Raw genomic sequence first — 15631 nt, forward strand, 5'->3', positions numbered from 1 at the left:
AAGTTGTCACCTTTTTCCACAAAAGCACCACAGCCCGCCATGCACTGACAGTGAAATAAGAGATGTTAAACTTGCCTAAGCACAAGTTAATCCATGATGTTTCAACGCAGTGGAATATATATGACATGTTAGCATGATATGTAGAACCGTAGGCTGCCATATATTCTGCATTAACAATGGACAAAAGCCTGTGGAGTCACGTCAACAAGGACATGGCAATGTTGACTGACGATGAATGAAAAATGGCAGAGCAACTCATTGAACTACTCAAACCACTGAAAACTGTCTCAACTCTCATGAGCAGTGAAACAACCCCCACCACATCAATGATCCTCCCTCTGAAGGAAATGATTCCCAAATCCATGGCACCAGGAGATGAAGACAGTACAGCAATCAAAGAAGCCAACGAAGCCATTGCACGGAACCTGGAAAAAAGGTACACAGACCCTGATCTTCAGAAGTACCTCCAAAAAGCCACTGCCCTGGATCCCAGGTTTAAATCCCTGCCTTCCCTTGATGAACCCTCCCTTGTCAGACTTTTCAGGGATCTTGCCACAGAAATCCTGGAGCATGAACCGCAGGTATTATTTGATTATCATGTTTTGTGTGATTTTATGATTGCATATTTGATTATTATTTTTATTGTCAAAAATGCATATAAATGACTTACATGACGTACATAATATCTGTCAAAAGGATACAACACAAAACGCAGGAGAGCTTATCTCCATTGTGATCATTTAAATTGAGCTCACAGAAGCAGAGTAGACATGTATGGCTTTTATTATATATCTTAAAGATTTGTCATTGTTCTTGCAGAGTCAAGCAGACACAAGGCCATCCACAGAGGGACAGGTCAGGCCCCTACCCCAAATAGTTGAGGATGAAGTCGCTTCATACAGGTAAGCAGACTCCATTGATGTTGATGCTGATCCTTTCATGTGGTGGAAGACAAATGAGAGCAAGTTCCCCCATGTCGCAAAAGTTGCACAACGTCACCTCTGTGTCCAAGGAACTTCTGTTGCAAGTGAGAGAATTTTCTCCACTGCAGGGGAAATTGTCAGTGCAAACCGCTCTCACCTTGCTGCAGACAATGTGGACAGGCTTATCTTCTTACAGAAAAATCTCACAATAGCAGAGGAATAAATAGCTGATGCCCATATTGGCTTATTGATATTGCACTTACATCCTGAACATAGCCTATATTACCCTATACTGAAGTATTAAAATAGGCAAAGCACTAGCTTTTTCTGAATTTATGTTTCCCCCAGATTGTATATGGCAACCATTTGTCAAGGATAAAGTGCACATTTTCTTTTGAAATTGTTTACCTCTCTTTTTATACTACTGTATAGTGTGTACCAGTAGTCAAGGCTAAGAGGCACTTTAAAGCGGCCGAAATATCGCGAGAACAAGCAGCGATCTCATACAGTGTCTGAAATCTCGTGAGAACAAGCCACAGCAGCTGCAAGGCAGAACCGGACAGTAGCCTGAAAGGTTCATTCATTTATTTTATGAAAGATTTATAGAATTATGGCTGACTTTTTGCCAGACTTCAACTTTGTGGAGGAGGAATTTGATTTTGCAGAGTTTGATGGCCGCCCTTATTTATTTGAGCCAGAATACACTGACTGATTGTTCTCGTGATATTTTGGCCGCACTTTGGGAAGCAGAGGTAAACGGTAAACACACTGTAAGGTAAGACAACAACTCTGAAGACCACCTAAATGTGGAATGTTAGTATATAGGCTTTCCACATCGAGAGGCGATGGCCGCCCTTATTTATTTGAGCCAGAATACACTGACGAAGAGCTTCGTGAAATTGAAGAATGGAGGAGGAGGAGAGAGCAAGGCGCAACAGGTAACGTTAGAGGACGACAGAGGAGGAATGGCTGCTGGAAGGATTTAGCTCTGGAGATTGGTGGTGTAACGTTACCTGTCAATGCTGTACGCCAGTGCCCACAGAAGAGGAATACCTCTGTTGCAAGGAATGGGACCGGTTGCAGCCTTAGCTAAATGGTAAACAACAAACATGGCACCACACCGGTAAGGTAAGACAACACGTTTACATGTTGTTTTCTATATGTTCTCTGACATTCATCCTAACGATATGAGGCAGTCTTTGTGGAGAAAAAGCTTGTTTAGTGGACTAACTTTGCACTTGAAAGGATGCCCGTTCAATTATGTTTTAACAGGTCTGACGCTACGGCTGTATCTAGGCTAACGGCTAACATGCTAACTATTATTTCTATGTCACTAGTGACTTGAAACAAATTTAGGACGATAGGAGACGGGTTGAAATAAACCGAAATTTCCCTTTAACATTTGAAAGTGTTTTTGTTTACATTTTTGTATGTTTTATTTTTTAATACATATTTTATACTACTGTATAGTGTATACAGGTAGTCAAGGAATAAGAGGTAGTTTACCATTTGAAAGTGTTGTGTTCAGTAACTGTTCACATTTGAAAGAGTTTCTTAAAGATATGTTATATTACTGTATTTATTTAGTATACTGTACAAGTTGTCAAGATTAAGAAGCTGTTAACTTAAAAAAAGTTTTACAGTATGTTTACATTTGGAAAAGTGTACACCAAAGTACTGTGGGCTACCTGTACCATTGCACCCCTAATATTTAGGTTATTAAGTGGTTATTAACAAAGGCCTAAATGATTCTCTGGGATATGAGCCAATATGTTAACATATATATTGTCAGGGTCCATGAATAAAAGAGATGTCATTTGCCCACTTAGCATGATATTTCCCACTTGGTTGGTGAGACTAAAAGAAAGGCCCCCAGCTGAGAGAACCACACTCTAGCTAGTGGGATGGTGATTGCCTTCCAGTCTGTAACTATGAGCTTTCTCCCCAGCACAAGGGCTGTCTGGATCCAGTCTGAGCTGCAGGGAAGTTTTAAGAGGGAGGGGGTCACCCAGAACAAACAGGCTTGGGCAGAATGGGACATCAAATTCAAGAATCAATTTGATATTCTCTTGTATGGCTGACCAGAATTTTTGTACGACTGTGCAGGACCACAGCATGTGGAGGAGTGTACCAGTGCTTCCCCAACACCTCCAACAACTCGGGCTGTCCCTTAATTTGACTCTGTGTAGCCTTGAGGGGGACCAATATACTCTGTTCATTAATTTAAACTGCACTAGTCTTGTTCTAAGTTCCCTTGATATTTTCTTACAGTTATTTAAGATGTTGTTCCATTCCTCCTCTGTATATGACAGATTGAGATCTGTCTCCCAGGCTGACTTCAAATTGGAGCCCTTGCTATGTGAGCCTTTAAGCAACAGGGAGTCATTTTTTGAGGCCTCATGACCTGAGCCAAATACTGTACCTTAATCACAAAGGAGAGAACATCAGAGCTTGGAGGGGCTGTTATAGTAGAGCCAAAGGTTTGGGACAGGATATGTCTAAACTGAAGATATCTCCAAAACTGTTGTAGAGGGAGCCAAATTGCTGTATCAGTGCTGTGAATGATTTCAATATGCCACCATCATATAAATCACCAAGTACAAGATTACCCTTTTCAACCCACTGTTGCCAGAGGAATGGTTTATTTTCTATATTTAACTTAGGATTCAACCAGATACTTGCTGACAGGTTCAAATAGGGATTAAAGTTAAGCTTAAAGGAACTTGGGGCAGGATTTATGAAAAAATACACATGCGTTTTAAGTTTTTTTAATACTAATGGGTGATGAAGTGTTCAAAACCAAAAAGATTGAGGCCAGCCGCGTAACTCTCAGTTGCCTTGAACAGACTGTGTGCTTCATAATACGCTGCAATTCGTGGTCCAAATTTCCCACGCTGTCCTGCGGATGTGACGTCAAATGACGCTGCATGCGCGTCCTCGACGGCTTTCGGCTTGGATACAGGAAGAAGACAAGCGCGGTGGATCCGAACTACTGTTTGGGTAGTAATGGATTCCTCTGCAGCCAGCAAGCGACCCAGCACCACACAAAGCCCACTAAAAAGTGGTACTAAGAAGAAAACAAAGGTTTTATCAGTGGCATCTCGTGAGTCGAAAAGAAATTATGACCAAAGCCGGGCAGGTGCCCGAATACACATCGGGTACGCGTTCCAGTCATGGAGGCAGCTTCGACTTGAGTTGGGAATCAAAACAGATGCTGACATGACTCATTTCCTAGTGACCAGGTAAGAAAACATTATAGGTCATGTTTAGAGCTTGATTTGAAAATCATATGATATCACCGAGGAGTCGGGGTGACCTAACGTGCAAAGTAGCGTTAGCTGTAAACATGTAACTTAGTCCACAGCTGAGTAGCACTGAATGGTTACAGACGGCACATTTTCCACGGCCCTTTAGTCTGAAACTGAATACCGGTAGTTAGAATTATGTCCCTATATCAGACCAAAAGCCCAAGCTGTTATCCAGGAAGTGATGTTAGCAGCTGGCTGTAGCCACATGCTAACGGTTTTGTTTGTGTCTGTGTAGTAACATTAGCCGCTTACACACAGCAATCCCAAGACTTTCAGACTGCATCAACCATAATGGTAAAAAGCTAGGGTGGTCGAATCCTTTTTGGGGTGGTGGTGGTGGTCTCAACTCATCAAAAGAGCTTTTAGCATTTATTTGTCTAAATCTGACCTGTGTTGTACCTTCCACACAAGATTTTTCCAGACATTATACATTACGTTGTATGTATAGCAGAAGAAAATGTTTGTAAAAGTGACACACAAAATTACCGAATTACTGACTGAGATATGTATTTTGATATTATTACTGTTGCAGGCAAAATTATTTAGCCATAGTTGTTCTGTCCAAACAGAAAAGAGACGAAGGTAGCAAAGTCACAGCCAGCTTGTTGACATATGCGTGCTGACTCAGAATGTAAAATTTTAAAATATTGATGTTTTCCAGCTACTAGAAGAAGCAACCTCCTGAAGCAGCTACTCAGGGAAGTAGGGAGATGAGAGCCTCAACACCCAGCAAGCGAACAGCTGCTAAAATCTGTCATCGCTTATCCCCAATCAAACCAGTGTCTGAGGGGTTAGTATGTTTTCAGTTTGACAAAACATTGAAAAATATTAGAATATAAAATAACATGATGTGCTGACATTACATTACACATTGTAATTATGTATTTAGCCACACTTCACAACTACACACACACACACACACACACACACACACACACACACACACCACTGATTACACTGGTTACATTATCTTGACTGGGAAGATATTCTAATGGCTGGTGTTGAGGCAATACCTGAGGACCAAGCTTTGGATCCTTTGTAGTAGAAGTACCAGTACTAGTCTTTACGTATAACATACATACTTGTGTTGTCTGTAGTTTCAAATCCATGGATCTTGCGATGGATGCTGTTATAGTGGATGAGGAACAAACAAACAACTTACTCAACAGTGTGTGAGTTGAAAAATTCTCAAAATCTCCACATCTTTTAATCTCCAGTGTCTACTTTATTGCACATTCATGTTTATCTTTTTGTTTTTCGATTATAGAATTGAACTAGATGTAAATGGTTCAAATCCAATGGACAGTGATTACGTGCCACCCATCTGTGTACGGTATGTATCTCTCGGTAGTAGACCCTACGATGATCTGTTTCCTCAAGCTTGTGGGGGGGTGAAGCAGTCCTATTGGTAATGAGTTTCATCTGTATTTAACATGTATAGATGTATTATGTTGATACTCATGAATATGAATTATATAATTACATCATAAAGAGACTTTGCACATTTTTATCCTGTCACACAGAGCTGCTGGTGGTTTACAGAGTGCGATTGATGCTCTACCCATCGTTGGGCTTGATGAATCTGTCGTTGACATTCTTAACCGAAATGACGCAACAGATGAAGACCCTGACAACCCTGAGACAGATGAGGAGAAAGACAACGATGTGCCCTCCTTCCCCGGTCCAGAGAAGGTCTCCGTTGAAGATGACCTAGTTGACCAGCCTGCATGCATCACCTTCAAATGCAGTTTGGCATGTATGGTCAATTTCCTCCAGCTACCCATCAAAAAATGTTACTATAGGGAAGACCAGATGGGTACAGAATGTGATGCCACTCCAAATTCTTGAAAAGGGGAAGTGCTACCATTATCGAGTGGGTGAGTTGACATTCCAAAAGTTATCAATTTTGTTCTCTACACAAAATTAAACACAGAATACCGAGTTTACATTGGTCAGGTTAGTCTTTGAATGAAAAATAAAGGAAAAATGGGGCCATGGAAGTCTCAGAATTTACAGAGGATCACAAACAGCTAGAATGTAGCCTACAAAGAGATTTGAGTTTGAGCTTGAGATCTGACTTTGGATTTACTTGGCAGATAAGCTTCTAAATATGAATGTCATTTGGCTGCAGACCCCTATTCACAATGAGTTACTGCTTATATAGACATCAGATTAGATTGCAAATAACACGTGGTAATTGTCCTGCTACAAATCAACATGTTCTTGTCTTTGTTTTCTAGTTTTGCATTCATGGGCATAAGCTGTGGAAGTGGAACAGCCAGCCTGTCCTGAAGTATTCCATGCAAGAAGGGGACTTCATGGTCGCCACAAACATACTCCTCTCAGGCAATAACTTTTCAAAGATTGCCCTCTTCTTTCAGTATATGAATATCGGCGTAGTGTCTCAAAAATCATTCTGACTAATGCAGAGCCATTACTTCATTGACTCCATAAAAGAGTTTTGGGAGAAGAAGAGAGCTGCCATCATTGACCGCTTGCGTGCAAAGGACAGTGTTGTTGCCCTAGGTAAGTATGGAACTGCATTGTACATAACAGCAGCATACATTATTTATCTTTGCAAAATCAATTTGGCAAAACCTATGAGAGAAAAAACAACTAGACATATCTTCTCACTGTCCCTGAGAAACGATTGTTTCCCAGCTTTTGTAAGGTATTACTCTATTCAACATACAGTACAGGCCAAAAGTTTGGACACACCTTCTCATTCAATGCGTTTTCTTTATTTTCATGACTATTTACATTGTAGATTCTCACTGAAGGCATCAAAACTATGAATGAACACATGTGGAGTTATGTACTTAACAAAAAAAGGTGAAATAACTGAAAACATGTTTTATATTCTAGTTTCTTCAAAATAGCCACCCTTTGCTCTGATTACTGCTTTGCACACTCTTGGCATTCTCTCCATGAGCTTCAAGAGGTAGTCACCTGAAATGGTTTCCACTTCACAGGTGTGCCTTATCAGGGTTAATTAGTGGAATTTCTTGCTTTATCAATGGGGTTGGGACCATCAGTTGTGTTGTGCAGAAGTCAGGTTATTACACAGCCGACAGCCCTATTGGACAACTGTTAAAATTCATATTATGGCAAGAACCAATCAGCTAACTAAAGAAAAACCAGTGGCCATCATTACTTTAAGAAATGAAGGTCAGTCAGTCCGGAAAATTGCAAAAACTTTAAATGTGTCCCCAAGTGGAGTCGCAAAAACCATCAAGCGCTACAAGGAAACTGGCACACATGAGGACCGACCCAGGAAAGGAAGACCAAGAGTCACCTCTGCTTCTGAGGATAAGTTCATCCGAGTCACCAGCCTCAGAAATGGCAAGTTAACAGCAGCTCAGATCAGAGACCAGATGAATGCCACACAGAGTTCTAGCAGCAGACCCATCTCTAGAACAACTGTTAAGAGGAGACTGCGCCAATCAGGCCTTCATAGTCAAATAGCTGCTAGGAAACCACTGCTAAGGAGAGGCAACAAGCAGAAGAGATTTGTTTGGGCCAAGAAACACAAGGAATGGACATTAGACCAGTGGAAATCTGTGCTTTGGTCTGATGAGTCCAAATTTGAGATCTTTGGTTCCAACCGCCGTGTCTTTGTGAGACGCAGAAAAGGTGAACGGATGGATTCCACATGCCTGGTTCCCACTGTGAAGCATGGAGGAGGAGGTGTGATGGTGTGGGGGTGTTTTGCTGGTGACACTGTTGGGGATTTATTCAAAATTGAAGGCACACTGAACCAGCATGGCTACCACAGCATCCTGCAGCGACATGCCATCCCATCCGGTTTGCGTTTAGTTGGACCATCATTTATTTTTCAACAGGACAATGACCCCAAACACACCTCCAGGCTGTGTAAGGGCTATTTGACCAAGAAGGAGAGTGATGGAGTGCTGCGGCAGATGACCTGGCCTCCACAGTCACCGGACCTGAACCCAATCCAGATGGTTTGGGGTGAGCTGGACCGCAGAGTGAAGGCAAAGGGGCCAACAAGTGCTAAACACCTCTGGGAACTCCTTCAAGACTGTTGGAAAACCATTTCAGGTGACTACCTCTTGAAGCTCATGGAGAGAATGCCAAGAGTGTGCAAAGCAGTAATCAGAGCAAAGGGTGGCTATTTTGAAGAAACTAGAATATAAAACATGTTTTCAGTTATTTCACCTTTTTTTGTTAAGTACATAACTCCACATGTGTTCATTCATAGTTTTGATGCCTTCAGTGAGAATCTACAATGTAAATAGTCATGAAAATAAAGAAAACGCATTGAATGAGAAGGTGTGTCCAAACTTTTGGCCTGTACTGTACGTCTGTGTAACATTAGTGTAAAGTAAAATATAAATGCTAATACACTTCCAGGATATGTAATGGCCCTGGTTTAGCTGCAAAGGTCATAATTTGCTTGCTTTTATCTGTTTCAGCTGATGGAAGGATGGACTCCCCAGGTAAGTATTCTATTTATCAAATTTGTGTAAACACATTTTCTGCAAGCAAAAATGATTTTCATGTTATAACAACTCATTTATATCTACAGGACACACTGCCCAGTACTGCACTTATACTACTATGGAAAATGAGTCCAAGGACATCATCAGTGTTGTCACTGTGGACAAGAGACAAACCAACCGTAACAGTGTGATCATGGAGAAGCATGCCTTCATACAGACGTTTGACAGCCTTTTGGAGAACCTGAACATCACCGAGATTGTCACTGATGCACACATGCAGATTGCAGCACTGATGGGTGAGTATATTTATTACAAAGATTATTAGACACTTGCACGACTGGTTATGGAGACTGTCACTGCTCATCTCTGAATAGCAATTGCCAAAATTATAACAACGTAATAATCGAATATTGTGAACAAGCCTTACTACATCTTTGTGTATTGTAGATCCTAAGAAAGGGAGATACAAAGACAAAGGTGTACTACATTCATTGGACATATGGCATGCTGCCAAAAATTTGACCAAGAAACTTCATGCAGTAAATATACTATAAGTGGATGTTACTGATTTTACTTCTTGTGAATAATAATGAAAAAACATTTTTTGTTGTTGTCTTATTTCCTTTTTTGGTTCACAGGCTGGGATTCAAAAGGGTCATTCCATCATACTTGTGTGGCTGAGGGACATCGCCAACCAGTTTTGGTATATTTGCCAGAAAGCCGAACATCGTGATATGTTCAATGTAAGTAGTGTGACATCATTTGGACAACACCACAACAACACATGTTGAAATAATTATCTTTCTGCTCGGATGATTGCTACCACACTTGCTTCTAGTGGTGGAGGAGCATTTTGGTCACATGACAAATGTTTTTCTTCTCAAAATTGTATTTTGTTGTAGGATATGTGGGTGGGGGTGCTTTATCATGTCACAGGGAAGCATGAATGGACCTGTGGCAAATGTGACCATGGACCACTTGATGAGGCGACCCGTGATAAAGAGCTCATGGTACCAGGCTCTGCACCACATGAGGCTCTTCAACGAGTCATGTTCAACAGACGCTGGTTGAAGGATGTCGCAAAGTATCTGACCTTTCGGTAAATTAACATTGTTTCCATTAGCAGAACAGTTCAATCAATCAATATGAAACCTGGCACATTACAAATAATAAAATGGGAATGTAAAAAAAAAATCATAAAAATATTCCTCAAAAGTTTTAGCTGTGTTTTACATTATAGGTCAACTTCGGAACTTAAGAGTTTCCAGAATTACATTCTCATGTATGCTGGAAAAAGGTAATTTGATTTTTATTTGATTATTCACTCTTTATTATAATTACTTATTGAAAATATTGAGTTATCCTGGTCCCATACAAATGAAAAGAAATGTTTCAAGGGAGCCTTATGCCCAAGAGGATGGAGTCCCTTGCAGATTTTATTTGGTTAACCTTTTTTCCTCTATTGTCCCCCCCCTCCACACACACACACAGGTTTGCCTTATCTCCTCCTGTCTATGAAGCAAGGTGCCTTCTCGCTGCATTGGACTACAACCACCACAACCATCGACCAGATTACATCGGCCGGAATAACGAGAAATCGTAAGTCTCACATTTTATTGATCTTCAAGACAACTGAACATGATCTGTACTACAAAATAACTTGTCAAAGTTACACAAACTTGTGCTGATTTAGTATAATCTGTCACTACATAGGTTGCAAAGGACTATGGCTACATCCCAGAGCTGCAGCGTTGCATCCTGAGGTGGTGTCTAGATGGAGGGGCGCTCCCAAGAAAAGCTAAACACCGGCCAGGTGACCCAAGGCATCTTGGAAATCTTGCAGGAGTTGTGCCCCCAACGGCAGAACTAGTCCAGACACAAATTCGCAGAGGACAGGTATGTAATTCACCTACATCCCACATTTCATATCTGATCAATTTCAAATAATGTTTGTTATTGTTGTGCAGGTCAAGTCAAAACATACCTCTTTGAAATAAAAAAAATAGAAGTCTGTCTCACAAGTCTTTCTCTGTAAAAGCCAGCTGTACTGCACTAAGGTCCAATACTGCAGAAAAGTTTAGATCTTTTACTCACTATCACCAATTATAATACACTGCTAATTAATTTGAAAGTTTGGAACTTCTATTTGTAATAGTCAAACTATTAGCATCAAGCCATTAGTTATATCTGTTATGCCAAGGTTGAGTTGAAAATAACAATTACCAGATTTGATTATGGAGCATTGGTATATGTTCTAACGCTACTGTTCTCTTCTCTCCAAAAAGGCCTCAGCTACATGAAGCAAGAAAAGAGAGAAGACAAGACCTGCTTATTTTCCAAACATTTTTATTAGGAACATGTAAAAGACAAAAAACAAAATAAAACTATGTACATAATGCAAATTTGAAAAATACTCCCTGAAAACTTTGAAAATAAACATATATTGCACATAAATTGTTTTTATTTTTGGATAAAAGTGGAGTCTGTTATTTTGAGATCACAGATAAATAGAACAGTTGGAAATTTCACTCTGACATCCTAAATGGAGCTTCTTTGTAGCCTGTATAGTTTCCAAAGGGGTCGGGGAATTTTGCACGGATGCGAAGTACACAGCAGCTTGGGATCGGCCTCTGGTTCCCACTTCCCAGACGCCCATGTTGCCAGATTGTGAACTGGCGGTAGGCAGCAAACCGAAACTCTTTGTTGTCGGCTCCCACATCTTGGCTGTCCTCCAGAGCAAAGATGTTGTTCCACGTCATCCTCACCAGACGCAGCATACCCTCATCCAGCCAGTACATCTCCAGGTGGGCACTCCTGCTCAGGCACTGGTCCGGAGCCTGCCGACAGCACAGGTTTTCCATTTGGGTCGGCATGCGTCGGCAGTTCAGGCAGGTGCACCGTACTGGCTGCCCTCTGTCTGGCACATGTGGACCTGGTGTCTGCTCCCGGAACTCCAGGATGTCCAGCATCACCCCTGGTAGGCGGGTCATCACTTTCAGAATAATGTCATCTTTCTCCTCCTGGCTCAGATGTTGTAAAACCGTCTAGAAATTGACCAAGGAAATGTGTTTACAATGGCTAGATTCATATTTCAAGTCTGTGTGTTCTTTCACTAATATTATTCATAGAAGAAGATTTTTTTTTTAAACAAATAGCTATAACCAACCTGCATATCAGCTATAGTGGCAGCTCTACGCTCTGCGACCCGGACTCTGTCCTCCTCCCTGAGAGCTTTGGTGCGCTGCCTGCCCCGGCGCCCTGGTGCTCTGGAAGGAGCTCTGGACCGCGACCTGCTGCCTTCACCCCTTGAGTGTGTCCTGCCCGACCTTCAGCGTGACCTCTTCCTTTCCCTTGTTTGCCTTTGCCTTTACCCCCTGGCCTCACACTTTTCCATGACTCATCAGAGGCTGGGTCAGGCTGAGGCACATATTCCTCCTCTGAAGTGTCCTCCATTAGTGCCACTCCTTCCAGAGTCAATTCCAAATCCTGAAACAAATACAATGAGAACAATAATAATAAAAATAACTTTATTACCCTCAAAGGGATGTTATGATTTTATCTGATGTAATTTTTATTCTGATTCAACATTGACATTTCAGTTTTTCTTGTATTTACGTTGTTATAACACAGTGATATTTGTAGCATTCATATTGTCTTATAATGGAAATGGTTTCACAAATTATGTCAGTGGCTTGAGTTAGTTAGTTAGTTATTGTTTTTTATTATCATAGTGTCATACACTGAAGGTGCAGCCGTCATGGGCTTACAAGACACTTAGAACAAAAATACAGGAGCCTTACAAAACACACTAAAAAGAGAAAAAATACGGGGAATAATGCTCCTATGCTTCCATATGCATATATACATGCATACATACACACATACATGCATGCATGCATGCACACACGTACATACATATGTGCATACAAGTCAGTCAGGCTTGAAACATTGAATCATACTATTGCTGTTACATGATAATGACTGCACATTTACATCAGCTTGTTAGCAAGCTTTATCCAATGTTAAAAATACTAGCTATGTTGGTAATTACCACAGTCAGAAATTAGCTGCAGCCACAAAGCCAAATGCTCGTAAAATACAATCACGTTAGTGACAGGTAAATTAGCTTCACTCGCCAGTAACAAAACAATGGCTATTGCTAGAGTGGCTGGTGAAATTTGAACATTTAGTGACCATTTGGCCAATGGAAGGTAAACTTACTTTATATTACAACTGTCATTTTGCTGAATGAATACGCTAATGTTGTCAAGGAAATTTACTAAAGTTAGACTAAAATAGACATTGTTTGTTACTTACTTCGTCGCTTGACATGATGCTTGCTTACATGAGGCATGAGCGGAGTAAACCATCACGTGAACAGCGTCAAGTAAACAGTGTCACAGCCTGGTCACGGCATCACCTGCACTACAGTGAAGAGTTTGTGTGCGCTCCCGTGCCGGCTTCGCTGGTGGCTGCAGTTACCCGCAGCGGTCGTCGTGTCACTAATGAGTCTTATTTCTTGATCCTGCCCCAAGTTCCTTTAACTGAAATTCTTTTCCAAATCCATAGACAAAAATAAGGATATCGTCTGCGTATAACATAAGCTTATGGTTTAAGTGACCAATTCGTATCCCAGGAATTGACAGATCCAGGCGGATGGCTGTCGCCAGGGGTTCGAGTGCCAGTGCAAAGAGACCCGGGGAAATACCGTCACCCTGCCTGGTCCCCCTTCCCAGTTCAAACTAGGGTGAAACAAGCCCATTGGTTAACACTACAGCTTTGGAATGGGTATTTGTTGTATCCAAGTAATAAATTTATTGTTAAAACCAAACGACTCCAGGGTGAGATATAGATAGAGCCACTCAACTTTGTCAAACGCTTTTTCTGCGTCCCGAGAGATGGCAGCTGCAGGAAAATTATCATTACGGGTGGTCCACATGATGTTAATTAGGGGTCTAATATTGTATATAAAACCCACCTGATCAGGGTGGATCAAGTTTCTGCTAACTTTATTAAGTCTGTTGGACAGAAGCTTGGACAACACCTTCTCATCATAGCCAAGAATTACAGTAATAACTGCCACCATCAGGGAGAGGGGGAGGGAGCCAGTTTGAAAAGCCTCTGTGAAGACACCTAAAAGAACTGGGGCTAGCTCCATAGTGTAACACTAAAAGTCGGCCGTGAAGCAGTCTAGGCCAGGGGCTTTACCAGATGGTAGGCTTTTATTGACCTCCAAAATTTCCTTCATAGTGATGGACGCATCTAACAAATCACATTGTTCTACAGTTAGAGTGGGTAGGTTCAGGCTGCTAAGGAAGGATCTGATGTTGTCACTACTTGCTTTTAATTCAGAAGTGTACAAGTCAGAATAAAAGCTAATAAAAGCTTCTAATCGCTGGTATGGTGCTCTCGGCCTCCCTGTTTTATGTACTGTATCTAGCCAGCAGTATTCCCACTTTGTCCCCCTCTTCTGTCTGGCTCTAAAAAGGGCAAACTCAGCTTTCCCAGTGAGGATAGTGTTAAACTCATATTTGAGATGGGTTAGCACAGTTATATTGTCAGGTGTCATGTTTTGTTTGTAGGTATTGTCTGCTGTCTGAATCTGCCTCTCTAATTCAGTTTATCTTGCCATATTATGCTTTTTCTTAAATGATGCATGTTGGATAACATGTCCTCTAAGGTAAGCTTTCATGGCTTCCCATGCTACCCCCCTTGAAGGGGCTGTGGGTAAGCTGTTTTCTTGTAATCTGGGCTCTTAAAGATTCTCTGAAGCCAATGTCAAGTAAAAGGCTGGAATTCAGCCTCCATCTTGGGGTCCTGCTTGACTTGTTAAAGGACAGAATGTTAACCATCACATGGGCATTTAATTTTATATACTTTATTAATCCCCGAGGGAAATTCATGATCTGATATGTGAATTCTACCTATACTGCAGGATATTGTAGAGGATACAGTGGAGTCAGAAATAGTCAATCCTGGAGAGAGAGCCATGAGGCGGGGAGACATATGTGTATTCTCTAGATGCTGGGTTGTGAAGATGCCAGATGTCAACTAGGCTCAAACTCTCACACCTGTCCTTTGACACATTCACTGATCTACGGGGTTGGGGTCTTGAGGGCTGCTGGTCCAGAACTGGGTCCCACACCTGGTTGAAATGCCCTCCCCTGATCACTGGGTAATCACCCATCTCGCTCAATTTGCACTCTAGCAGGCCAAAAAGGGATGGGTCCTCTGTGTTAGGGGCATAGTCACTGGCTAAAACAACAGTGAGGCTAATACTACTAAAATCCTCTCAGAGTCATTTCTTGCTTCTTTAATACATTTATATTGCAAGTGCTTGTTAACCAAAATAGCAACTCCCCTCTTACGGCTAGATCCAGATGTTACAGACACATATCCCACCCACCCGGTGCGTAGTTTTCTTATCTCTTGGTCTAATAAATGCGTTTCCTGAAGGAACCCCACATCACATTGTTTTGACTTTAGATAAGACAAAACTTTTTTTCTTTTGATGGGCAAGTGTAAACCCTTCACATTTAGGCTCAAAAAGCACAGTCCTTTGTTATAATGGGATTGCACATTGTGTATATATATATGCACAAATAAGTTTTTTTTTTTGTCAGCATCTGCAATAACCAGCAAAAAAACACCACATACAACAAGAGAAACACATAGAAGTAATGCTCAAAAAACCCCAACATAGAACAAAAACAGACTGAAGATAAGATAAGCTGCCATCGTGGCTAATCTTGCAGTCGGTAGAGCGACACTCAATAATCATACAGAACAAAATGTACGGTAAGGCGCTTATGTTCATCAATAAGCGTAATAACTTTTAACTTTGCATACCCACCCAGGGACAGCAGAAGAAAATGAACATAAACATATATGTACTGCGAACCTTCCCCATTTTAGCTAAACCAATAAATGAAAATAA

At 41.3% G+C, this 15631-nt stretch overlaps 1 protein-coding gene across 2 annotated transcripts; it reads left to right on the forward strand.

Moving 5' to 3' along the window:
* Positions 1 to 8563: 8563 nt before the first annotated feature.
* Positions 8564 to 10574, forward strand: LOC117269324 (uncharacterized). 2 transcript variants are annotated; one of them, XM_078162252.1, is made up of 6 exons: positions 8564 to 8691; positions 8781 to 8990; positions 9597 to 9793; positions 9935 to 9991; positions 10186 to 10293; positions 10408 to 10574. In XM_078162252.1, exons 1-3 carry the CDS (start codon positions 8679 to 8681, stop codon positions 9638 to 9640), a joined length of 267 nt encoding a protein of 88 aa, XP_078018378.1. In that variant the 5' UTR covers positions 8564 to 8678; the 3' UTR covers positions 9641 to 9793; positions 9935 to 9991; positions 10186 to 10293; positions 10408 to 10574. The 2 variants fall into 2 exon arrangements, with proteins under 2 accessions (XP_078018378.1, XP_078018377.1); XM_078162251.1 differs by lacking the exons at positions 8564 to 8691; positions 8781 to 8990 and adding an exon at positions 9348 to 9437.
* The last annotated feature ends 5057 nt before the right edge of the window (positions 10575 to 15631 follow it).

This window comes from Epinephelus lanceolatus, chromosome 19 (assembly GCF_041903045.1).
Source record: "Epinephelus lanceolatus isolate andai-2023 chromosome 19, ASM4190304v1, whole genome shotgun sequence".
Taxonomy (NCBI): domain Eukaryota; kingdom Metazoa; phylum Chordata; class Actinopteri; order Perciformes; family Serranidae; genus Epinephelus; species Epinephelus lanceolatus.

Bases quoted from the DNA above. Each gene is read 5' to 3' on its own strand.
- LOC117269324 (XM_078162251.1), top strand. The intron at 9,992-10,185 runs GTAATTTGATTT...ACACACACACAG, and splicing joins CTCATGTATGCTGGAAAAAG to GTTTGCCTTATCTCCTCCTG. The intron at 10,294-10,407 runs GTAAGTCTCACA...GTCACTACATAG, and splicing joins GGCCGGAATAACGAGAAATC to GTTGCAAAGGACTATGGCTA.